Here is a 24,749-nt window from a genome sequence, read left to right on the forward strand (position 1 = left end):
GTCAATCATGGTTACCTGCAAGGAAACACGTGCCGTCATCATTGCTTTGCACAAAAAAGGCTTCACAGTCAAGGATATTGCTGCCAGCAAGATTGCATCTAAATCAACCATTTATCAGATAATTTAGAACTTCAAGGAGAGCGGTTCAATTGTTGTGAAGAATGCTTCAGGGCACCCAAGAAAGTCCAGCAAGCGCCAGGACTGTCTTCTACAGTTGAGCTTGCTCAGGAATGGCAGCAGGCTGGTGTGAGTGCATCTGCACGCACAGTGAGGCGAACACTTTTGGAGGATGGCCTGGTGTCAAGGGCAGCAAAGAAGCCACTTCTCTCCAGGAAAAACAGCAGGGACAGACTGATATTCTGCAAAAGGTACAGGGATTGGACTGCTGAGGACTGGGGCAAAGTCATTTTCTCTGATGAATCCCATTTCCGATTGTTTGGGGCATCCGGAAAAAAGCTTGTCCGGAGAAGACAAGATGAGCGCTACCATCAGTCCTGTGTCATGCCAACAGTAAAGCATTCTGAGACCATTCATGTCTGGGGTTGCTTCTCAGCCAAGGGAGTGGGATCACTCAAAATTTTGCCTAAGAACACAGCCATGAATAAAGAATGGTACCAACACATCCTCCGAGAGCAACTTCCCCCAACCATCCAGGAACAGTTTGGTGATGACCAATGCCTTTTCCAGCATGATGGCGCACCTTGCCATAAGTCAAAAGTGATAACTAAGTGGCTCGGAGAACAAAACATCGATATTTTGGGTCCATGGCCAGGAAACTCCCCAGACCTTAATCCCATTGAGAACTTGTGGTCAATCCTCAAGAGGCGGGTGGACAAACAAAAACCCACAAATTCTGACAAACTCCAAGCATTGATTCTGCAAGACTAGGCTGCCATCAGATGTGGCCCAGAAGTTAATTGACAGCATGCCAGGGTGGATTGCAGAGGTCTTGAAAAAGAAGGGTCAACACTGCAAATATTGACTCTTTGCATCAACTTCATGTAATTGTCAATAAAAGCCTTTGACACTTATGAAAGGCTTGTAATTACACTTCAGTATTCCATAGTAACATCTGACAAAAATATCCAGACACTGAAGCAGCAAACTTTGTGGAAATTAATATTTGTGTCATTCTCAAAACTTTTGGCCACGACTGTAATTTCAGGATACATACATCTACTTCTGTGCTAAATTTGGTGCTTTTGTCACAAAGTTTACTATTGAGTCCACATTTTTTGTTTCGCCGCACACCACTACTATACAAAATATATTTTTCATTCATCTTCTTTTAACATGTAAATTATGCTAAATTGTTTTTTGTTGTTGTCTGTAACTAGTTGCTTGACAAAGCCCTAACATTTTCAGAAGGATCAGAAGGACCTCACCGTTTACCCCTGTTGGTGCTTTTAGGCTTAAAATTATTTATTTTTTAATCTGCAGTTTTAGTTTCCCCATTTGCCTCATTAAAGTTGATAATTTCTAAAAACAGCTTATTATAAAAACAGAGTAAGCTGTGTCTTGTGATTGACCTCACCCTCCTCTGTCTGAGCTCAAGTGTAGCAGAGGCCAGTCAAAACAAACTATGAGGATGGCCCCTGGCCTTGGCACAGCTTTGCATGGATGTAACACTCTGTTTCCCCCTCCTTCTGCCTCTTAAAGGAGTCTCTCAACTGCTTCAGCCCAGGAGATGCAGAAGATGCTGTCCACAGTTGAAGAGGACTGAGAAGGGTGTCTCCACTCCCCCACATTTTCGCTGCCATCAGATCTGGGTTCAAATACAATTTAGAAATCTTGTTAAATACCTTTAGTGTTCGCTTTAGCTTGCCTGGAGTGCCAGGTGGGCAGTGTTTGCTTTAGCTTGCCTGGAGTGCCAGGTGGGTAGTGTTTGCTTTAGCTTGCCTGGAGTGCCAGGTGGGTAGTGTTTGCACTTTGGGGACTTTTCCGCTGATTCCATTGCAACAGTGAAGCGCTATAAAGCACAGCTAAATTATTTTTTATTATTTCAAATACTATTTGAACCCAGGTACCCTCTGTCTGCTCAGGCTTGCTTCATACCATGCCAGCCTTACCAATTTGATTGTCAAGCAGGAGTTCAAGCACACTGTCTTAGCAGCAAATTAGGTATGGAATGTGGTTGTTGTAGTGGCCAGAATTTGTTCTACAGTTCCATTTCTGTTGCCATCTGTTAGATAGATGGTGTGTGTGGGTGAAGAGCGATGTGATTTGAGACAAACATGACCTTGCGCACACACACTTATCAACAGTCAACGTTTAATTTATTGTGAACAGAACTTTAGAATGTTGAATAGAGGACATCCTTGAGATTATTTGTCTCAGTAGATTTGAGACATTCAGTGATTTGTCTATTACAATGTATTTAATTTACACTAACTAATGGAGAGGGTTGCCACACTGAAAAATTTATCAAAAACAAAGCACTGACTACAAACACTGTCTTATCCTTAAATTATTATCCTTTAATTCTACAATGTAGTTTATAAACAATTACTTAAGATCTTATGAATAATATATTCTGAACAAAAATATAAATGCAACATGCAACAATTTTAATGGTTTAACTGAGTTACAGCTCATATAAGGAAAATAGTACATTTTAAATAAATAAATTAGGCCCTAATCTATGGATTTGACATGACTGGGCGAGGTTGCAGCCATTGGGGCCTGGGAAGGGCATAAGCCCACCCACTTGGGAGCCAGGCCCAGCCAATCAGAATGAGCTTTTCCTCACAAAAGGGCTTTATTACAGACATAAATAGTCCTCAGAAATTAACATTAAATTCTCTGGCAACAGTTCTGGTGGGCATTCCTGCAATCAGCATGCCAATTGCACGCTCCCTCAATTTGAGACATATGTGGCATTGTGTTGTGACACAACTGCACACTTTAGTGATCTTTTGTTGTCCCCAGCACAAGGTGCACCTGTGTAATGAGCATGCTGTTTAATCAGCTTCTTGACATGCCACACCCATCAGGTGGATGGATTGTCTTGGCAAATGAGAAATGCTCACTAACAGAGATGTGCATACATTTGTTTACATCATTTGAGAAATGTATTTTTGTGCGTATGGAACATTTCTGGGATCTTTTATTTCAGCTCATGAAACATAGGACCAACACTTTTACATGTTGTCTTTTTATATTTTTGTTCAGTATATGTACCCCTTTAATTGGATAGTTGAATATCATCTCTTTTGAACATTCTCATACTTGACCAGCCTTGTTTCCTCAGTGAGAGTACAAATGCTGAAAGACCACCATACAGGATTTAACATTTTGGCTTAAGAGTTAATGTTATTAGTTAGTCACATGTTACTTTTACATGTTACATTACTGTGTGTGTATAGAGTTCACATTTCACACTGCAATTCTGTCACATATTCATGGCCATGTTATGAAACACCCATGTCTTTGCATTATCAATGTATCAATTGCATGTCCTCAGCTAAAATGGCAACATGATTTAAGGGGGCAAATTCTTTTTAGACAGTACTACTGTAGTTACAGTCAACATGCCATGCCATCAACATTTTGGAATATTTATTCTTAAATGTGCTATACTGACATTTGAAAAAGCACAGCGTAATCGAAGATGGGTACTTTCATACTTACAGTTCACTGATTGTGTCCAACCATGTGCATCTTGTTTATTACTGCCACATTGATAATGTTAAATTCAATGCTGCTCTAAAGTGCTTCTGTGCTGGTGTTTAGCAACATTACTTTTGTGGCTGTTACAAGACAATGTTATTATATAAGTAGGCAGTCAGTCAGTAGCCTGTAAGACTACAACATACTGAATGACATAATGGTATGATGCTGTAAGATATTTTTAGATCACTAGAATTATCTGATGTAAGTGTAAATTATTGAAGAAATTATGTTGTACTCTGTCAGAACGTCTTGCTCATGGCAGTTTGACTTGACTTGGTTCTCTGGTACATAATGTGGCCAGATGTATTGAGCTCATTGGGAGGTGTCATCCTGTTTAGATGTTTCCACTACAACTCCCTGTCTCTCTCAAGCCAGGGCAAGCCTGTGGCAGAACCCTGGCTATGGGGCAAGACTGGGAGTGGCTTCCTGGGAATAATAACCTAGATGACTCAATCTTCTCATATTTGACCTACAGTATCTGTGAAAGAGGACTAATACAATAAGTGTCTCAAGGACATAAAGGGAAGGTGGCAGCAGGGGATTGGGGATGTTCAAATGTTTCCAGACTGGTGTGTCATAGGGAAATGGGTTGGTTCATTGTTATACTACCATCTGAAACTTGTCTGTGTATAGCATGAACTACTGAAGCATACAGTACATTATTCTCACAGGAAGTATTTATTTGCTTCAATCAGCAGGGGTGCCTCCTTTTGACTATATTATTATTTTTTTCATTTCTGTTATTGGACGCAGTAATGTCCTTGTCACGCATTACCGCTTTCACAGCCTTGTTTGTGTATCAGTGGGCATCTTTCGCAAGACTGCATTGTACTACACTCGAGGCAACCATTTACCTAAACCAACAACACTTTAAGGTGTGGAGACATTGTAATGAAACCTTATGAGTCATATATTAACTTGTTTTACTGTACTTATAAATTAGGACAATTCTGAACTATAGTTGGAATAGAAATAATAAATTGTTGGGTTTTCTGATGTGTAGGGAACTTAAATGGTGCTTTCTATAAATGTGTCAAAGTGTCTGTGGGTTTTCGATCCTCCCTTGTACTTGATTGATGAATTAAGGTCACTAATTAGTAAGGAACTCTCCTCACCTGGTTGTCTAGGTCTTAATTGAAAGGAAAAAACAAAAGTCAGCAGACACTAGGCCATCCATGGAATTAGTTTGACACCCCTGCTATAAACCAATGACAGACCGAGGACCAAAATAAATCAGTACTCCGCCTATAGGCATCCTGTCCTTGGATGAGTGGTTCATCAGTAATCAAATGTTGATAACATGGCTAGTCTACACAAATGCACTGAACAAAAATATAAACGCAACAAAGATTTTACTGAGTTACAGTTCATATAAGGAAATCAGTCCATTAAAATAAATGATTTAGGCCCTAATCTATGGATTTCACATGACTGGGAGTACAGATATGGATCTGTTGGTCACAGATGCCTTTAAAAATAAAAAATGTTTAAAGGCTAGGGGCGTGGATCAGAAAACCAGTCAGTATCTGGTGTGGCCACCATTTACCTCATGCAGCGTGACATCTCCTTCGCATAGAGTTGATCAGGCTGTTGATTGTGGCATGTGGAATTTTGTCCCATTCCTCTTAATGGCTGTGCGAAGTTGCTGGATATTGGCAAGGACTGGAACATGTTGTTGTACACGTTGATCCAGAGCATCCCAGACATGCTCAATGGGTGTCATGTCTGGTGAATATGCAGGCCATGGAAGAACTGGGACAGTTTCAGCTTCCAGGAATGGTGTACAGGTCCTTGCGACATGGGTCTGTGCATTATCATGCTGAAAGATGAGGTGATGGCAGTGGATGAATGGCACGACAATGGGCCTCAGGATCTGGTCACGGTGATGGCAGTGGATGAATGGCACGACAATGGGCCTCAGGATCTGGTCACGGTATTGCTGTGCGTTCAATTTGCCATAGATAAAATGCCATTGTGTTCGTTGTCCGTAGCTTATGCCTTTCCCGCCACCATGGGGCACTCTGTTCACAACATTGATATCAGAAAACCGCAAACCCACACAACACAATGCCATCTACCTTGTACAGTTGAAACCAGGATTCATCTTAAGAGCACACTTCTCCAGCGTGCCAGTGGCCATCGAAGGTGAGCTTTTGCCCACAAGTCGTTCACGACGCAGAATTTCAGTCAGGTCAAGACACCGGTGAGGACGACAAGCTCGCAGATGAGCTTCCCTGAGATGATTTCTGACAGTTTGTGCAGAAATTCTTCAGTTGTGCAAACACAGTTTCATCAGCCATCCCGCAGGTGAAGAAGCCAGCTCTGGAGGTCCTGGGCTGGTGTGGTTCCACGTGGTCTTAGGGTGTGAGGCCAGTTGGACATATTGCCAAATTCACAAAAATGATGTTGGAGGCAGCGTATGGTAGAGAAATTAACAATCAATTCTCTGGCAACAGCTATGGTGGACATTCCTGCTGTCAGCATGGCAATTGCATGCTCCCTCAAAACTTGAAACATCTTTGGCATTGTGGCCTTTTTATTGTTCCCAGTACAAGGTGCACCTGTGTAAAGATCATGCTGTTTAATCCGTTTCTTTATATGCCACACCTGTCAGGTGGATGGGTTATTTTGTCAAAGGAGAAATGCTCACTAACCGGGATGTAAACACATTTTTGCCCAACATTTGAGAGAAGTAAGGTTTTTGTGCGCTTGGAACATTTCTGGGATCATTTATTTCAGGTCATGAAACATGGCACCAACCCTTTACATGTTGTGTTTATAGTTTTGTTCAGTGTAGTTCAGTTTTATACAAATACAATTGGGGACAGTAAACAAGTTGACAAGCTAGACTTTTATTAATTATGTTTTGATAATAAGAAGTTTTATGGGAACTGGGTTGGGTGGAAACTGGGTTGCCCTGCCAGTTTAACTACCATCATAGGAAACATATTTTGTCTGTCCAAAGCATGTACAGAACAGAGGGTGTGGTAATCTAGTGCTCCCATTACAAGTTCAGTGGCATGATCTTGCCTCACTGCATTTTGTGTGCAGAAGTTAGAATTGTATAATCTTACTAAAATGGGAGTGTTTCTCTCTGTGGATCTGCTCTGCAACATGAATACAGGCTAGAGCAGAAATGTGGGTGAAATTGGAGGATCAGGAGTGGAGGGGAAATCAGTGAAGAGGCAGACAATGCTAGTGTAAACAAATCATGTTCTGTCAAGCTTTTTTTTCAATCTTGGTCCTATGTATTTGGCCCTTAGATTTGTCCCCAAAGGGAAATGGGCCATAGAGCTTTCCACTCTTATCTTAACAGACGTGTGCAACTAGAATTTCAGGAAGAAATTTGATATGTAAAACATATCAACTTTGACTCACTCCTATTTTGGAGTGCATCTTAGTCCACAAATCATACGTGATTTACAAATATCAGTGGGAAAACACAGGTTGTAGACTAAACAATGTAGCTTACTAATGGGCCAGTTTGTTTAGCATGGCCCAGTGACCCAGTTGGGTGGAGATTACACTTAAGGCCAATGGAATGGTCTGAAATGTGCAAATTCCGCCCACCCGGGGCACCAGGCCATGCAAAACGAACACGCCCCGTGAGTAAAGCCTAAGTAGCTGACGTAAATAAACATCTGAATAGAAATAAGCCTAATTACATGTCTACTCCACCCTCCAACTATAAAATACAGCCTACTCTAGATAGTATTTTATTAAGCACAATAACATTTCAACGGGTAGGCCTACAGATCCGAATGCACAATAAACGTGGATGAAATGATGAATCTGGGATATAAAATCATGTTCTTTTTATCAATTGCCATACATCCCTCAGGTAAGATTATTATATTCGTAAACATAACATTGCACAGACCACTGTAACACCGACAATGTAATTTCTAGAATTGTTATTAATCTTTATTAATGCGGTGATTGAAATTGCCCCTGTTGATGAGTACTACAAAGCAGGATAAATGAGTTAACCAGCTAACTTGCCTAAATATATTGAAATAACTTTGTAATTTTTTTTTTGAAAGATAAGCTTGGAATGGACATGGTGTAATTGTCTCAACAACCAAAAACACATCGAAGTTTATTTCGTAATGAAGCAGAAAGTCAATAGTTATTTAAAAAAATAAAAAAATTCAACAACGTTAGCTAACTCTTGATTGATTCTGATTCTTCTTTACCTCTCTGGTGTGGCTCATTTGTTTGTAAACAGCTGAAGTTCCATCAAAATGTGGTACGCCGCCGTCCTTTCCACACATGCAAGTCAGGGACAAATACCTGAGACAGAAAAACGTATTCAGCGAAGGAGCTAAAGTCCTCTACAGATGTGCTGAGGGCTACACTCGGTACAAAGGCATTCGTTCTATCATGTGTGAAGCTGGAAAATGGACAATGTTATCCATGAAGTGTGAAAGTAAGTAATAGGCTACAGCTAAGCATTTAGCTCAGTGTATTGTTGTTGTGCATAACACTGGTTCAATGAATGTCATGTCATCATATCATTATGGTTATGATAAGTGTCTCTCTGTCTGAGTCTGTGATGTGTGGGATGAGACTTTTGTGGCAAGGAGCTATCATTTGACACTACTCTGCTGGTTGCAAAGAGAGGAAATTTGGGAAGTTGAATGTATATTCTCTTCAGTCGTTGAGGGCTGCAGTGTCGCTGTCTTAACACCTCTCTCTATGAGTCTTTATGTTGAGTTTGGCGCATCCACCCTGGATTCGTTCCCTGACTGCTCTGCTGTTTTTGAATGTGTCCTCTCCTTAGAGAAAACGTGTGGATCTGCTGGGGAGTTGTTCAATGGACACTATGATTACACAGGGGCTTCGTTCAGGGACAAGGCATATGCAGTGTGCAATGAGGGGTAAGTATCCCACTGGACAAAAACTGACTCGATCAATGTGTTTTCCACATAATGTTAACCCCAAAAATCTATGTGATGACATTGAATCAATGTGGAAAACTGATTGGATTTGCAAAAAGTCATCTAGAAGGGCATTTCATCTTTTTTTTCACCTAACTTTTAAACTAAATGAAGTAGTGACATTTTTTGTTGTTTTCACGTTGAATTCACATTATATAGCCTGAGATTTGTTTTCATCCTCTCTGTGATATTGGAACAGGTTTACACTGAAGGGGATGGAATACAGAATGTGTAAAGAGTCTGGCTGGAGTGGAGAGATTCCCACTTGTGAAGGTGTGCAACATTCAATGACCAAATCTTACAGTAATATGCAGCAATAAGATCTATCCCTTTCTAAGTAGGATACATAACACACCTCCTAATCAATGTAGTAGGCCCTGCTGTATGAAATACCAGACTGGCATGACCCTGTACTTGTCTAAGAGATTGTAGGCACCACACACCAAGATACTCCTGTTGAGACTTGACCATGTTGGCCTTGGACATTCAGTCCGTAGTTGTCCCATTATCTCAAAAGCATGATAATATCACATAAACAAACGTTTCTTTAGGCTACTACAGCATGGCTAATGTCCTATCTACTGTACTGCAATGCTTTTAACCAAAGCATAAGCTCATTGTCTCCATGGAGGCATCTCCAAAATGAGCCACATTAACAATTGTCATTATTGATGCAACAATGAATTAAACAAAACCACTAACATTTTAAATGTCCTCATTATAGTAGGAGGTAAACCACAAGTGGTTCCAGCAGAAGTGACCTGCCCTGATCCTTCTGTGGCCAATGGTGTGAAGCTGAGTGAGGCTGACTCAGTGTACAGGGTCGGAGACTCAGTGACCTTCACCTGCTCTGAGGGTTTCCTCCTGACTGGAGCCCAGCAGCTTACCTGTGGACCAGATGGCCAGTGGCAGCCCCAGCTCCCACTCTGTCATTCCTCTGATATAACTCAAAGCTCCAAGCCTGATGGTAAACATAACACCATCCAAGATCTCTCTCTTTGATCATTGAAAAATATAATACATGTTATGATGCATTGGTATTATACTAGATGTACTTTCTATCTTTTGTCAAAATGGTCCATCTCCCTTTCCTTTAGGCAGATGTAGAGGGCCACCGTACCTCCCCAACGCACACCTTTCTGACCGCTATATAACACAGACAGACTTTGGTCCTGGTGAACGGGTCCGTTACAGTTGTGCCTTGGGATACGTGAGAGCAGGAGGCGCTTACTATAGTACCTGTGTCAGTGGGAAGTGGACGCCAGTAACTCTGAGATGTGAACGTAAGAACCCATAAGGAGAAGTATTAATGATGTTCAGAATATATTAAATGTATATAAACAGTATATAGTACATAAAGAACATGCAACAAAATGCAACTGCTCTGTCTCATAGGTAGCGTGTTAAGGAGGTTGCACTTATCTTGTTTAACCATTAGGTGGCAGCAGATCCATAGCTAGTCTATATTATATCACTCTGTGGGAGTGAAGGTTTGTCTATTTTGTTCTTTCCCAAAAAGTTTATTGTGAAAGTTTCTTGTCCAAAGGCAAATCATGTGGATCTGCTGGAGAGATCTCTTATGGTGATTTCATTTATACCGGTGTACAGTTTGGGGATACAGCTACAGGGGTTTGTAATGAGGGGTAAGTATTCTGTTACTATGTCTATTTTCTCTCGAGGCTACCTAACCCTCATTGTTACAGTGTACAAATAAAATTATGCATTGCCAGATTAAATCACTTTTTGTGCCCATTTTTTAACCAGGTATCAACTGGTTGGACGGGATGTAAGAAATTGCATGGCTGATGGCTGGGATGGGCGTGTTCCGGTCTGTGAAGGTAGGCTGTCACATACATTTTTTACATAGGCTACTGGGCGATTCCACACCAGCGGGAGCGGGAAATATTTTTGCTATCTCAGATTGTCCTGCCAATTCTCACATAGCAACTTCATTGGGAGGAAGAATGTTTGACATGTTTTTTTTACATTTGTATCACAAAGTAATTTTGAGAAAATCATGATGAAAGTGGACATTTTAGGCCATTTTTAGAGCTATACATGCCTCCTGTAAGGCCCTGTGATCTGTGAACCGTACACAATACAGACAACATCTTGGTGTCATTATACTCCTTATAGTGTTCTCTAAAATATGGAGTATGTCTAGATTCTGAAATATAATGATTCACATTCATTTATTCAACATTGAAATATTAATATCTCAAAACTACTCTTTTTGATTTTGTTCATTTTAAGACATATTATTTGTAACAATATATACTGTACAAGTATATACATACAATTTCCAGAGTTGGCACTCTGCTAATTCTGAAGGTATTATACATTTTATGAGCACCATCAACACAGTGAATGGGAAATTTCCTCTGCTGGTGACTTGCTGAATGTGCAATCCTAAAGGAGGGCTGTGATTGGTTAATTACCTATAATATACATTTCTATGTATAAAATGGGTCATGTCATTAAAAGTACCAGAGAGACCATTCTAGAAATTTGACATGTTTGAAGAGTATATTGTTACAAACAATATGTCTACAAATAAGCAAAATGTTGAATAAATGAATGTGAAAATGTGTATTTCAGAATCTAGACATACTCCATATTGTAGAGAACACTGTAAGGAGTATAATGACACCAAGATGTTGTCTGTATTGTGTACGGTTCACAGATCACAGGGCCTTACAGGAGGTATGTATAGCTCTAAAAAGGGCCTAAAATGTCCACTTTCATTATGATTTTCTCAAAAATGGTATGTGATACAAATGGAAAAAGCTTTTCAAGCATCCTTCCTCCCAATGAAGTTTTTATGTGAGATTTGCCAGAACAGTCTGAGATACCAAAAATATTTTCTGCTCTCGCTGGCGTGGAACCGAATCGCCCTATTGCACCACACAGTATCTGGGTCATAGGTAAATTGCTTTAGGTATCATTGTTTTAGTTTATAACATCCCTGAACTTCCAATACTGTCACCATAATATTTTCTAAATTGTTGTAATGTAATCATGTAAAATCATGTAAATGTGTGTCTTTCAGCTGTGCAGTGTGCTGAACCTCCTACGGTGGTAAATGGAGTAACAAATGGCTATTTGGAACCACCTTACTTGTACAGCACTGTGATTGGCTATCGATGTCGCGTAGGGAAACTGATTGGAGCGAGAGAGATCTACTGTACCAAAGATGGGACATGGAGTGATCCACCTCCAGAGTGCAAAGGTTCCAAATCCTTTTCAAGTCTATAGCTTCTCCAGCTGCACTATTTTGCAATGTTTTTTAGCAAACTAGGAACACCCCTTAGGTGTTGAGAACTTGGCCCCGAGAGTAATGTTAGGGAACAAACCGCTCATCCCCTTTAAAAACAATAGAATGAAAACATATGTTGTCATTTAAATGCTCAATTGAGAAGAGGAGCAAGAATGTCTCTTAAGTTTGGTGACTGTGGCATTTGTCTGTGATAGGGGCATGGTGATGGATGGACCAGGCACCATCACATGTGGCCTGGAAGGGAAATGGACTCCTGCCCTTACCACATGAAAATGTGAGTAATTCTGAATGTTCTATTCACTGACAATATAACACTTTGTAGGCTTGGTTGATACATAACTCCAGTGCATTGTATAAAATTGTATTTTTAAAAATCTTGTTTTACAGACCGGAAGAAATGAAAGTCAGCTACAATTGATCATTATCCTGAATGGCACTAACTCAACAACTTTACCATAATAATTCAACTCAATCCATTTTATCTAGTGGTGTAAAGTACTTAAGTAAAAATACTTTAAAGTTCTACTTAAGTTGTTTTTTGGGGTATCTGTACTTTACTTTTGATATTTTTGACAACTATTATTTCACTACATTCCTAAAGCAAATGATGTACTTTTTTACTTCATACATTTTCCCTGAACCTGAAAAGTACTAATTACATTTAGAATTCTTAGCACGACAGGAAAATGGTCTAATTCACAACCTTTTCAAGAGAACATCCCTAGTCATCCCTGCTGCCTCTGATCTGGCGGACTCACTAAACACATACTTTGTTTGTAAATGGTGTCTGAGTGTTGGAGTGTGTACCTGACCATTTGTTTTGCTTAATATAAGGAATTTGAAATTATTTATACTTGTACTTTTGCTTTTGATTCTTAAGTATATTTGAGCAATTATATGTACTTTTAATACTTAAGTATATTTAAAACCAAATACTTTTAGACTTTTACTCAAGTAGTATTTTACTGGGTAACTTTCACTTTTACTTGAGTCATTTTCTATGAAGGTATCTGTACTTTTACTCAAGTAGGACAATTGGGTACTTTTTCCACCACTGGTTTTACTTTAGGGCATTTCCATGTAAAAGGACCCATGAGTACAAAGTTCATAGGAGCATGTCAAATTGTGTGTCAAATGAAAGCTAAGAGTCTATTATTATTATTCACATTGTGACATATATACAGCCATTTTCCATCTTAAAAATGTAATATAAGCAAAGGCTTTGATTTCTGGTCAAATATATGGTAAAAAAATAAATCAAATTGGTCCATGCCAATTAGCCCGAATGGTAGCCATAAATGCAGAGGTTGCGCACAGTGTAACAACATGATGAAGTGTGAATATATCTGCCACCCACATACAGGAAAACGGTTCCAAATTAATTACATTATTACGTGCTCTACCACCCATGTTATTTACATGATTAAATGTCCATGCGGGCTGTGGTATGTAGGTAAAGCCTCTTGTTCTTTCAAGCAGAGAATTAGTGAACATTAAAGTTCAATCAGGAGAAATGACAGCGATTATACAATTGCAGTACATTTTAATGACCAAAAACGTGACATTTCTACCTTTTTAGATTTTGTGGCATGAATAAAGTTATGATATCAGGCAGGGGAGGTGATATAAATAATACTCTGAACAAAAGAGAATGTTTTGGGATGTTCACCCTCCAGACATTCTTTCCTGAAGGTCTTAATGATGAAATGTTATGTTATGTTGTAAATGTGAACATTCTTTTTTTTCATTTTTTTTTTCACATTTACTTAACCAGGTAGGTTAGTTGAGAACAAGTTCTCATTTACAACTGCGACCTGGCCAAGATAAAGCAGTGCGACACAAACAACAACACAGAGTTACACATGGAATAAACAAGCATAGAGTCAATAACACAATAGAAAAAAAGAAAGTCTATATACAGTGTGTGCAAATGACGTGAGGAGGAAGGCAATAAATAGGCCATAGTAATTACAATTGAATTCATTACAATTTAGCAGATTAACACTGGATTGATAAAAAGAATATGGGGATGAGGTAGGTAGATTGGGTAGGCTATTTACAGATGGACTATGTACAGCTGCAGTGATCGGTTAGCTGCTCAGATAGCTAATGTTTAAAGTTAGTGAGGGAAATGTAATTCTCCAGCTTCAGTGATTTTTGTAATTCATTCCAGTCACTGGCAGCAGAGAACTGGAAGGAAAGGCGGCCAAAGGAGGTGTTGGCTTTGGGGATGACCAGTGAGATATACCTGTTGGAGAACGTGCTACGGGTGGGTGTTGTTATCGTGACCAGTGAGCTGAGATAAGGCGGAGCTTTACCTAGCATAGACTTACAGATGACCTGGAGCCAGTGGATCTGGCGACGAATATGTAGCGAGGGCCAGCCGACTAGAGCATACAGGTCGTAATGGTGGGTGCTATAAGTGGCTTTGGTAACAAAACAGATGGCGCTGTGATAGACTGCATCCAGTTTGCTGAGTAGAGTATTGGAAGTAATTTTGTAGATGACATTGCCGAAGTCGAGGATCGGTAGCATAGTCAGTTTTACTAGGGTAAGTTTGGCGGAGTGAGTGAAGGAGGCTTTGTTGTGAAATAGAAAGCCAATTCTAGATTTGATTTTGGATTGGAGATGTTTAATATGAGTCTGGATGGAGAGTTTACAGTCTAGCCAGACACCTAGGTATTTGTAGTTGTCCACATATTCTAGGTCAGAACCCTCCAGGGTGGTGATGCTAGTCGGGCGGGCGGGTGTGGGCAGCGAACGGTTGAAAAGCATGCATTTGGTTTTACTATCGTTTAAGAGCAGTTGGAGGCCACGGAAGGAGTGTTGTATGGCATTGAAGCTCGTTTGGAGGTTAGTTAACACATGAATGAATACCCCCGTTTCAAATTACTCTGACCTTTTTCTTGCATTGTACCCAATGATTTATGAAAACTTGCTTGGTGGTTCGATGTCCTCATTGTGGTTTTACGGACATGTTTAATACATTTTATGTACACTAGTAGAATATTTATAACATTCACATTGTTATATTTGGTAACACTTACTTATTCTCCATCGACTCCAAACCCATTCGAAGCATGGTACGGATGTGGGTGGAGCTATGTCTACACAAGGGTGCTCTTCTTTTTTTTTTACTCACAAAAGCTCTGACGAAGGCCTTGAGTCTGATATATAAAGCTTATTAAAGAGCAGTGATAGGATCACGAGCAGTGTGCAGGCTTCTGATTTTTTTCTCATCTTGTTCAACTGTGACCATGAACCTGCACCAAAGATAGCTCAGATGTGCGAGTGCCTTTTGAATTTTGGTACAATATATGGAAAAGGGGTCTTCGACATCTACCAGAAAAAGTCTTAAAAGTTATTCGAAATACATCAAACACATTAATATTGAACTGAAGACCCCTGCCAACTAATATAAACACATATTTAGTTTTGGAGAAATGATTTAGTTTAAGAAAGTTTAAGAAACATTGCCTTGTAACTTGTAATTCTGTTACTAAAAACCCACACATCTTTAATATATTTTCTCATTTCTCTCCCTCGTGTGGAGGATAATTCAAGTTAAAAGAAGTAACAAGTAAAGGTAAACTTACCAATTAGTTATAGTGTTTTAAAATCTGTTTAATTGCCACATACACCAGATAAGTGCAATGAAATGGATTGTTTTACAGGGTCAGCCATAGTATCGGGATGACCCTGGAGCAAATTATGGGTAAGTGCTTGGCTGTAGGGCCCATCGACAGATTTTACACCTTGTCGGCTTGGGTATTCAAACCAGCGACCTTTCGGTTACAGGCCAAATGCTCTAACCGCTAGGCTACCTGCCGCCCTTCGGGATGCATCACCATGAAGAGAACGATATTCATATCCATAATTATGCATTTCTGTAGCTGACATCCAATTCTTTCTGCAGACATCTTTGAATCTTAACTCGGAGTAGATATTTAGTTTTTGGAAAACGTGGTCACATAAAAACCTGAGGGAGATTTGACCGTCATTCTGTATCCAAACGTTGCATCTGCACAGTTCTTCCAGTAAATGTGTTTCTGTGAAATGTGTTGTGTAAATTGTTCAAAGTAGTCCTTGTGCATAGAGTTGTATGGTTTGTTAAACTTTTTCTGTGGAATTCGGCTCACATTCCCTGAGAGGTGGGGCAGCTTTGATGTGCATGTTGCTTCAGGAGTGAATGAGTGAGTCCGTGCCAAACTGACAGTATGCAGTGGCACTGTCTGTCTCTGTGCCAATGAGAGCCCAGCCTAAGGCACTTCCTCCCTTCACTGTTCAGGCCTAGAGCAGGAGGACCAGATAAAGGGGTAATCTGGGGTTGCTACATAATTGTTTTACTTATAAATTAACGATATGTACCCATTGATTCTTAAAGAATATAACTTGTAAATGCCTTATGAGCATACTTCATCTGTTGTACCCCATCAGAACCCAAAATATAAGCTTGTTTTCCTCCAATGTTTGAAAACGAAGTAAATGTAAACAAACACGATATAGCCTCAAAACATGGTTAAACTACACATGTTATATCAATGGATGGTTAGTCCTTGCATCCAGAGCTCTGTCTATTAATGTAAGAGTGGTTACATTTCTCCAACCCCATCCCTCAGCTTTTTACTGAAACAGTGTTGTACACTTTATTGCTTCAACTGCTGATTGCTGCTTTAAAGGGAATCATTGATGAGCAAATGCAGACATAAGAGTGCTTCGTGCTTCTCTGTGACATGATTATTATGTTTGATTTATTTTATATATCCTTTATTTAACTAGGCAAGTCAGTTAAGAACAAATTCTTATATACAATGGCAGCCTACCCCGGCCAAACCCAGATGACGCTGGGCCAATTTTGCCCTATGGGATTCCCAATCACGGCCGAATGTGATACAGCCTTGATGATGGTGACATGATGATCGAAATATGCTATTTATAACAAACATGCATGTCTGACATGTAGAATAAGGAATCCCATCAGCTCTATTATTGATATTTCTGTCTGCAACGTTAATAAAGAACGTTTTCATATTGAACATGGTCAGAAACAGGTGGTCAACCTTCAGAGCTTGTGTGAGCACCATGCTGCCACTAGAGGGCAGTCCAGGTTTGTGCTGGATGGTTTCTGCTGAATAGTTGTGTAGGCAGTCGTCTGTAAACCTATGCAGACTAGTCTCTCCTCACAGCAGATGTATATGCAGACTGGTACAGTGAGACTATAGAGGGATGCGGTAATGCACAGTCATGATTGAGGCTGTAACGGCATGTGCTGATAGAAGACAACGTACTGTTTACGGACCACTTTATGAAGGACTGCTGGCGTTGCCCTTATTTTCATGTGCACAGCTACACAGGTCTACTTACAGCTTTACCACTTCACTCACTTAACAGCTGTTGCACTTAACTGCCTGTTGTAATCATAATGTCCCGACAAGCACTGATCTGAAATAATTTCAGGCAGGCAGAACAAACAGGCAGGCAGAACAAACAGACTTCAAAACAAATTGATGGGCTTTACCGTCATCCTCTTTCATAGCCCCCTGTTAGATGTTCATAATGACCAAATTGCTTCAGAGTGTTTCAAACAGGATTATGCTGCATATGGTGCGGATTTAATGAGGATTTATTTATGTATTTTCTATTGTTGCCGAGGAATGAGGTGATGTGAGCACAGTCATCGAAAAACAAAAGCTACGGGGGGATAAACAGTCTGTAACGTTGCTCTCTCATGGGAAAGAATGCTCCCTGTTACTGTCAGGATTATATATATAAAATGCCATTATAATTATATTTATATAATGCCATTAGTTATATTTATACACTGCTCAAAAAAATAAAGGGAAAACTTAAACAACACAATGTAACTCCAAGTCAATCACACTTCTGTGAAATCAAACTGTCCACTTAGGAAGCAACACTGATTGACAATACATTTCACATGCTGTTGTGCAAATGGAATAGACAACAGGTGGAAATTATAGGCAATTAGCAAGACACCCCCAATAAAGGAGTGGTTCTGCAGGTGGTGACCACAGACCACTTCTCAGTTCCTATGCTTCCTGGCTGATGTTTTGGTCACTTTTGAATGCTGGCGGTGCTTTCACTCTAGTGGTAGCATGAGACGGAGTCTACAACCCACACAAGTGGCTCAGGTAGTACAGCTCATCCAGGAAGGCACATCAATGCGAGCTGTGGCAAGAAGGTTTGCTGTGTCTGTCAGCGTAGTGTCCAGAGCATGGAGGCGCTACCAGGAGACAGACCAGTACATCAGGAGACGTGGAGGAGGCCGTAGGAGGGCAACAACCCAGCAGCAGGACCGCTACCTCCGCCTTTGTGCAAGGAGGAGCAGGAGGAGCACTGCCAGAGCCCTGCAAAATGACCTCCAGCAGGCCACAAATGTGCATGTGTCTGCTCAAACGGTCAGAAACAGACTCCATGAGGGTGGTATGAGGGCCCGACGTCCACAGGTGGGGGTTGTGCTTACAGCCCAACACCGTGCAGGACGTTTGGCATTTGCCAGAGAACACCAAGACTGGCGCCCTGTGCTCTTCACAGATGAAAGCAGGTTCACACTGAGCACGTGACAGACGTGACAGAGTCTGGAGACGCCGTGGAGAACGTTCTGCTGTCTGCAACATCCTCCAGCATTACCGGTTTGCGGTGGGTCAGTCATGGTGTGGGGTGGCATTTCTTTGGGGGGCCGCACAGCCCTCCATGTGCTCGCCAGAGGTAGCCTGACTGCCATTAGGTACCGAGATGAGATCCTCAGACCCTTGTGAGACCATATGCTGGTGCGGTTGGCCCTGGGTTCCTCCTAATGCAAGACAATGCTAGACCTCATGTGGCTAGAGTGTGTCAGCAGTTCCTGCAAGAGGAAGGCATTGATGCTATGGACTGGCCCGCCCGTTCCCCAGACCTGAATCCAATTGAGCACATCTGGGACATCATGTCTCGCTCCATCCACCAACACCACATTGCACCACAGACTGTCCAGGAGTTGGCGGATGCTTTAGTCCAGGTCTGGGAGGAGATCCCTCAGGAGACCATCCGCCATCCCACATCAGGAGGATGCCCAGGCGTTGTAGGGAGGTCATACAGGCACGTGGAGGCCACACACACTACTGAGCCTCATGTTGACTTGTTTTAAGGACATTACATCAAAGTTGGATCAGCCTGTAGTGTGGTTTTCCACTTTAATTTTGAGTGTGACTCCAAATCCAGACCTCCATGGGTTGATAAATTTGATTTCCATTGATAATTTTTGTGTGATTTTGTTGTCAGCACATTCAACTATGAAAAAGTATTTAATAAGAATATTTCATTCATTCAGATCTAGGATGTGTTATTTTAGTGTTCCCTTTATTTTTTTGAGCAGTGTATAATGCCATTATAATTATATTTATATTATACCATCAGAATTATATTTATATATTGCCATTATAATTATATTTCAATAATGCCATTAGAATTATATTTTAGAATTATATTTTATATAATGCCATTAGAATTATATTTATATAATGCCATTATAATTATATTTCAATAATACCATTAGAATTATATTTATATAATGCCATTAGAATTATATTTATATAATGCCATTAGAATTATATTTATATAATGCCATTAGAATTATATTTATATAATACCATTAGAATTATATTTATATAATGCCATTAGAATTCTCCGTCTGTAGGCTGTTGGCGATTGCACAGAGCAATACATGAGTAGTGAATGAATGACTAATGTCCACTAATGTAATGTCAATATTATGTGTTTAATGTGTTTCATATTCCATACAATTTATCATAAGCCATTGAGTAATTAATTGTGTACAAAATGTTGGTAATTTGTACCTCATTAATAAGAGGAATTGCCTCCACTTAAATTAACAGATGCATCCAGTTAACAGTATAAATGTTGAACTGTTGAATTGTGTTTTATTTTGCCTTGTATAAACGTCAACCTGCTTCCACTGGAGGTTTAAAATTAAGTCTTAAAGCTGAGTAACAAAAACCAATTTGTTTTGCAGCCTCAAAAAGTGAAACCTTGGCTGACCCTGCCCACCTGAAAAAATACTACAGTATACTGTAGAATACTTCAGTACTTACTGTGGAATTCTATAATGAACTGTAGTATAAGCTACTGTAGAATACTATACTACACACTGTAGTAACCCTCTATCATGTGTAGTACTTACTATAGAATGTTGTAGTATACTGTTGAATACTACAGTAAATACTACAGTATTATCTGGAAGGAAAAAAACTACGAAATACTACAGTAAAGTCCGCAAAAACACTACAGTCTGCAAAAACCCTACACTTTTTTAACTATAGTAAATACTACAGTACATCATTTGCATGTACCCTGCCCATTCCCCTCCCCCATGTTGTAATTTGTCCCACCCCTAAGTGAGAAACCTACAAGACCATATTGTGTTCCCTAGAAAAGAGCAGAAGTGCTGAACTTTCTGTTCAGATTCCAATCCTACCTACAGGTTATGGAAATGTTCTGTTTTAGTATTTCTTCAGTAGGTTTTCTGAAGGAGGAAGCCTCCTCTTTCATGTCAAAGATAGTAAAACAAAAAAACTACAGTAAATACAGTAATGTCTGCAAAAACACTACAGTAAATACTGCAGGATACTACATTCTCCAAAAACTCTACAGTAAATACAACAGTATACTATTAATCAAATGTATTGATAGTATACTATGTATATACTAAGTATGTATCAAATGTAAATGTATAAAGCCATTCTTACAACAGCTCATGTCACAAACCTAGCCTAAAACCCCAAACAGCAAGCAATGCAGGTGTAGAAGCACGGTGGCTAGGAAAAACTCTAGAAACCCCCTACATTCTGCAAAAACAGCACATTAATTACTATAGTACATAATACAGTTATTTTACTACAGTATTTATACTATAGTTAACTGTAAATACTACAGTACAGTGAATACTATAGTATTTATACCATAGTATCCTATTATCATGACACAAGGCGAGACCCAGATGCAGACACAGGAGGCAGATGGTTGGAGTCTTACAATGTTTATTAATCCAAAAGGAGTAGGCAAGAGAATGGTCGTGGACAGGCAAAAGGTCAAAACCAGATCAGAGTCCAGGAGGTACAGAGTGGCAGACAGGCTTGTGGTCAAGGCAGGTAGAACGGTCAGGCAGGCAGGTACAGAGTCCAGAAACAGGCAAGGGTCAAAACCCAGAGGACCAAAAAAAGGAGAATAGCAAAAATCAGGAGAACGGGAAAACCGCTAGTTGACTTGGTAAACATACAAGGCGAAGTGACACAGAGAGACAGGAAACACAGGGATAAATACACTGGGGAAAATAAGCGACACCTGGAGGGGGTGGAGACAATCACAGGGACAGGTGAAACAGATCAGGGCGTGACACCTATAGTATTTTTTCATATGGGAGAGTGACCCAGAGAGCTCAGAGTGGCATGGTTGTTTAAATCTCTTTCAGAGGAATCATTTATTTTCTCCAGAGTAAAAAAAAGATGTTTGGACTGATCTTGACCTGTGCCACTTAGTCTGAATGTTTTGTATGACAACTTTTACTCAACAAAGCATCTCTGCACCATCTCTGCATTTGTGTTTTCTCTCGTCGGTTTGCTTGTCAAGGTTAAGTTCTAGGGATCAGACGGAGAGGAGTGAATGAACGCCTTAGAGATGTATTTTCAAATAACGTCTTTCTTCAAAAGGAGAAAAGTTTCATGTCATTCTACTGTGAGCTTTTCTACTTGGTTAAGATACAAACCTAGCAGAAATCTATGACCCTCATCTACTGTAGGCCTTGTTAAATGCTGACTGGGATAAAGGCATACACGTTGTGTCGTATAGCTAGACACTGAGGTCATGGTACTTCCCCATAATCCCTGGTCGCTCTTGCAGCAGGTCTCATCCTCTGACTGTACCTGTGTTGGAGATTGGCAGGTCTCATCCTCTGACTGTACCTGTGTCGGAGATTGGCAGGTCTCATCCTCTGACTGTACCTGTGTGGGAGATTGGCAGGTCTCATCCTCTGACTGTATATGTGTTGGAGATTGGCATGTCTCATCCTCTGACTGTACCTGTGTGGGAGATTGGCAGGTCTCATCCTCTGATTGTACCTGTGTGGAAGGTCTGCCTCAGGCTGGAACTTAGTTGATCATAGGGGGATTCGTGGAGATGCTCTGCAGTCTGTACAGTAAAGCCACTACTGAGTATGCAGCTCTTACCCAGCCTATTTAGCTCTTTCAAATAGGTCACCACCAAAACATGTGGGAGATTGACATTCCTACTCATGCAAAGGTTCCAAATCATCTAACCCTCAATCGATTCTAAGTTTACCTCCCCCCATCTGATCCCCTGTGGAGCTAGCATGGTCAATGCCCAAATACCCTGCTGTGTTGCTTGGAGGGAGAAGATGGGGAATGAGTAATGTACCATCTTGGTCCTGTGTGGCTCAATTGCTAGAGCATGGCGTTTGCAACATCAGTGTTGTAGGAAAATGTAAGCAAGCATTACTGTAAATTTAAGCAAGCACTACTACATGTAAAATGGTATGGTGGAGTGAGTCCCGTTGCTGAAGTATATGATGCCATTTGGTTACATAGTGTGGCTGTGTGCTTATCTAATAGGAGAAGCCTGTATTGCAGCCTGCAGCTGTATTTTCCCAGTCTCTTTCTTTACCCTACCGGCACACTCATTCCTTTTCCTCCGGATTCACAGTGTAACTGAAGTCCTTTCATGACAACTAGGGTCATAAATTAAACATTACCTGGGCTTCTCTTATGCGTCTGTTCAAGTAAAAATAGGTATGTTTGTGTGTAGAGTGATGCCCATGCACACCCCTCTACCATTAATGAAGTAAGTGTTACTGCTGTACCTATTTGAAAAACTATGCATCACTTACAGCTCCCAGGCTCAGGCCCCCCTGCCACTGTGGCCTGACTTTCTCTGGCTCCCCAGTGATTCTCAGCTCATTTGGTTATACAGGGGCTCACAATTACCTGGAGATTTGGGGTTTGGGATATGGATATTTACATATTTCTTCTGACAGATGTTATTATAATTACACAGGCCAGGCTGCCAGACTTCATAATTTGGATCTGAATGGTCATTACTATGAATCCTTTCAAATTATGTATGTTACAAACCAAGAGGGATTTCTTTTAAATGGCATTTTTATACTTTGTCTGATTATTCCTGGTTATAAAAACAACTCTAGGGAAACCATTAAGATTCACGACATGAAGGTTCACAACAGAGGAGTACCATCCATGTTGATTTTTTTCTTCAAAATTAGATGCACGTCCATAAAATAGTATATGATCAGGCTTCATTTTACCACCCAAATATTAATATGGAGCATTAGACATTGCCAGAAAGTGTCTTCCATCCTGCAAGACAAAAACAAAGAACAAATACTTAATCGAAGATTAAACTTGGGTAAAAAAAAAAAGAATAAGAAAGAAACCTTAATGTTCCTCTGTACCTTTGAACAATTGAAAAATGTTTTCATTTTATCAGCCACAGAGATATCCATCTTTATGGGCAAAGCTTTTATCAGATTGTTTGCTATCAAAAGTTTCCGTTATCTTACTAAGCCTGTAGAAAATAGATTTTTTTAAATCTCCAAATCAATTTTAATGCGAGACCCTAATTGCATTTTTGATTAAAGAGAAATAAAACAGGGGAGCTAGAGAACATCATTATTCAGCATTATCTTTCTCAAAACAAAAGTGAACTGAAAGCGTAATGCATCAGTACAGCAGATTAAATCCTAGAGGAGATGAAATATAATAAGCATATATTCTGTCTAATACTGATTCAGTGCTGAATCTAATCTCCATGTTCCAATCTCCAGGCTTCTTTTAACTCAAGTTGAAAAGCACCCATGATGCACTGCCACAACGAAAGAACAGGAACATGCTGATTCTTGTTTGCATTTCCTTTTGTTCAGCTTTTATTGATTATTTAAAAGAGACAAGGAGGTAGAGACTAGCTGCACAACACAAAGACATATTCATTAATGGGACACTTATCCTCTAGGAGGCAAGCAGTATAGGCTTGGCCTGCTGTAAATAAAAAGGAAATGTATCATTTGAGGGATGTTAACAGGCAGGTGATGTGAAATGCCGGCTGCTTGGAGATATCCATTGCTGGGTTTTAGAAGATGTGAAAACCTATGTGTGAGGTGTGGCCAGGGAAATGTAATACTTGTTCTGTGTCTGCCTTGTGTAGCCTACACATGGGTACAGCAATAGGCAAATTCAAGTGGTGGTGCAGACAAATTACAAACTCATTTGAAAAAGGAGTAGGCCTATGACTTGTGTTTTTCATTTATGTAAAGCCAGCATGTAAGTCCAGCAGAATAAATATATGAGAAAGGTGTGATAATTAAACTGAATCTCCTGCAAGCTATTGCTAAATAGCAGATCATGTCATGGTGTTTATTGCTCTCTAGATCTTTTTGAATGCGATTTGCTCCTGGCTTTTTGTGAGATGGCAAAAATAGGTAATAATAAGTTTGTATGAGAAGCAATCATGGGAGATAGAGTGTACACGAAAGCTCGCGTAGCACACGCTGAGACTACAACCTGTTCGCGATCATTGTGCATCGGGTGCTATCAACACAACTCCTTATATTTGTCATTGTATGTGTCAGTTGCAGGTTTTCATTTTTTTTCTTCCGCACCGCTCTTTTTCCTTGTCTGTGGGGAAAGTGTCCAAGTTGGTTGTGGTGTGGCGCGCGGTCCATAGATTGCACCCAGAGTTTGACCTTTCTCCTCCATGACAACCCGCGACTTCGTTCCAACCAGCAGCTGATTGTAAATTCCTGCAGAAAAATAAAT

The 24,749-nt window shown here is 40.2% G+C and overlaps 2 protein-coding genes across 7 annotated transcripts in view; both read left to right on the plus strand.

Moving 5' to 3' along the window:
• The window catches only part of LOC110532413 (6-phosphofructo-2-kinase/fructose-2,6-bisphosphatase 2), a 35,329-nt gene extending 30,403 nt beyond the window's left edge, over positions 1–4,926 (plus strand). For 4 of the 5 annotated variants that reach the window (XM_021616300.3, XM_090184798.1, XM_090184796.1 and 1 more), the window contains exon 16: positions 1,660–4,926. In XM_021616300.3, coding sequence (XP_021471975.3) covers positions 1,660–1,713 — 54 coding nt within the window. In that variant the 3' untranslated portion in view covers positions 1,714–4,926. The remainder of the gene's footprint in view (positions 1–1,659) is intronic. The other variant, XM_090184797.1, reaches the window with a different exon arrangement.
• Positions 4,927–7,431: 2,505 nt separating this feature from the next.
• Positions 7,432–15,098, plus strand: LOC110532415 (complement receptor type 2). Of its 2 annotated transcripts, none has more exons than XM_021616304.3 (11): positions 7,432–7,513; positions 7,901–8,101; positions 8,456–8,552; positions 8,812–8,885; positions 9,337–9,579; positions 9,710–9,895; positions 10,159–10,255; positions 10,377–10,450; positions 11,662–11,841; positions 12,084–12,163; positions 12,277–15,098. In XM_021616304.3, the coding sequence occupies exons 1-10, from the start codon at positions 7,456–7,458 to the stop codon at positions 12,092–12,094; spliced, it is 1,221 nt and encodes a 406-aa protein (XP_021471979.3). In that variant the 5' UTR covers positions 7,432–7,455; the 3' UTR covers positions 12,095–12,163; positions 12,277–15,098. The 2 variants fall into 2 exon arrangements, with proteins under 2 accessions (XP_021471979.3, XP_090040926.1); XM_090184800.1 differs by having other exon boundaries at positions 9,340–9,579.
• Positions 15,099–24,749: the final 9,651 nt, after the last annotated feature.

The sequence above is a fragment of the Oncorhynchus mykiss genome, chromosome 9, assembly GCF_057628025.1.
Source record: "Oncorhynchus mykiss isolate SJ-2025 chromosome 9, ASM5762802v1, whole genome shotgun sequence".
NCBI classification, from domain to species: Eukaryota; Metazoa; Chordata; class Actinopteri; order Salmoniformes; family Salmonidae; genus Oncorhynchus; species Oncorhynchus mykiss.

Excerpts from the sequence above, each read along its gene's own strand:
- LOC110532415 (XM_021616304.3), top strand. The coding sequence starts at position 7,456 with ATGATGAATCTGGGATATAAAATCATGTTCTTTTTATCAATTGCCATA. Across the intron at positions 8,886-9,336 it reads AGAGATTCCCACTTGTGAAG|TAGGAGGTAAACCACAAGTG; the intron begins GTGTGCAACATT and ends TCCTCATTATAG. Across the intron at positions 9,580-9,709 it reads TCAAAGCTCCAAGCCTGATG|GCAGATGTAGAGGGCCACCG; the intron begins GTAAACATAACA and ends CCTTTCCTTTAG.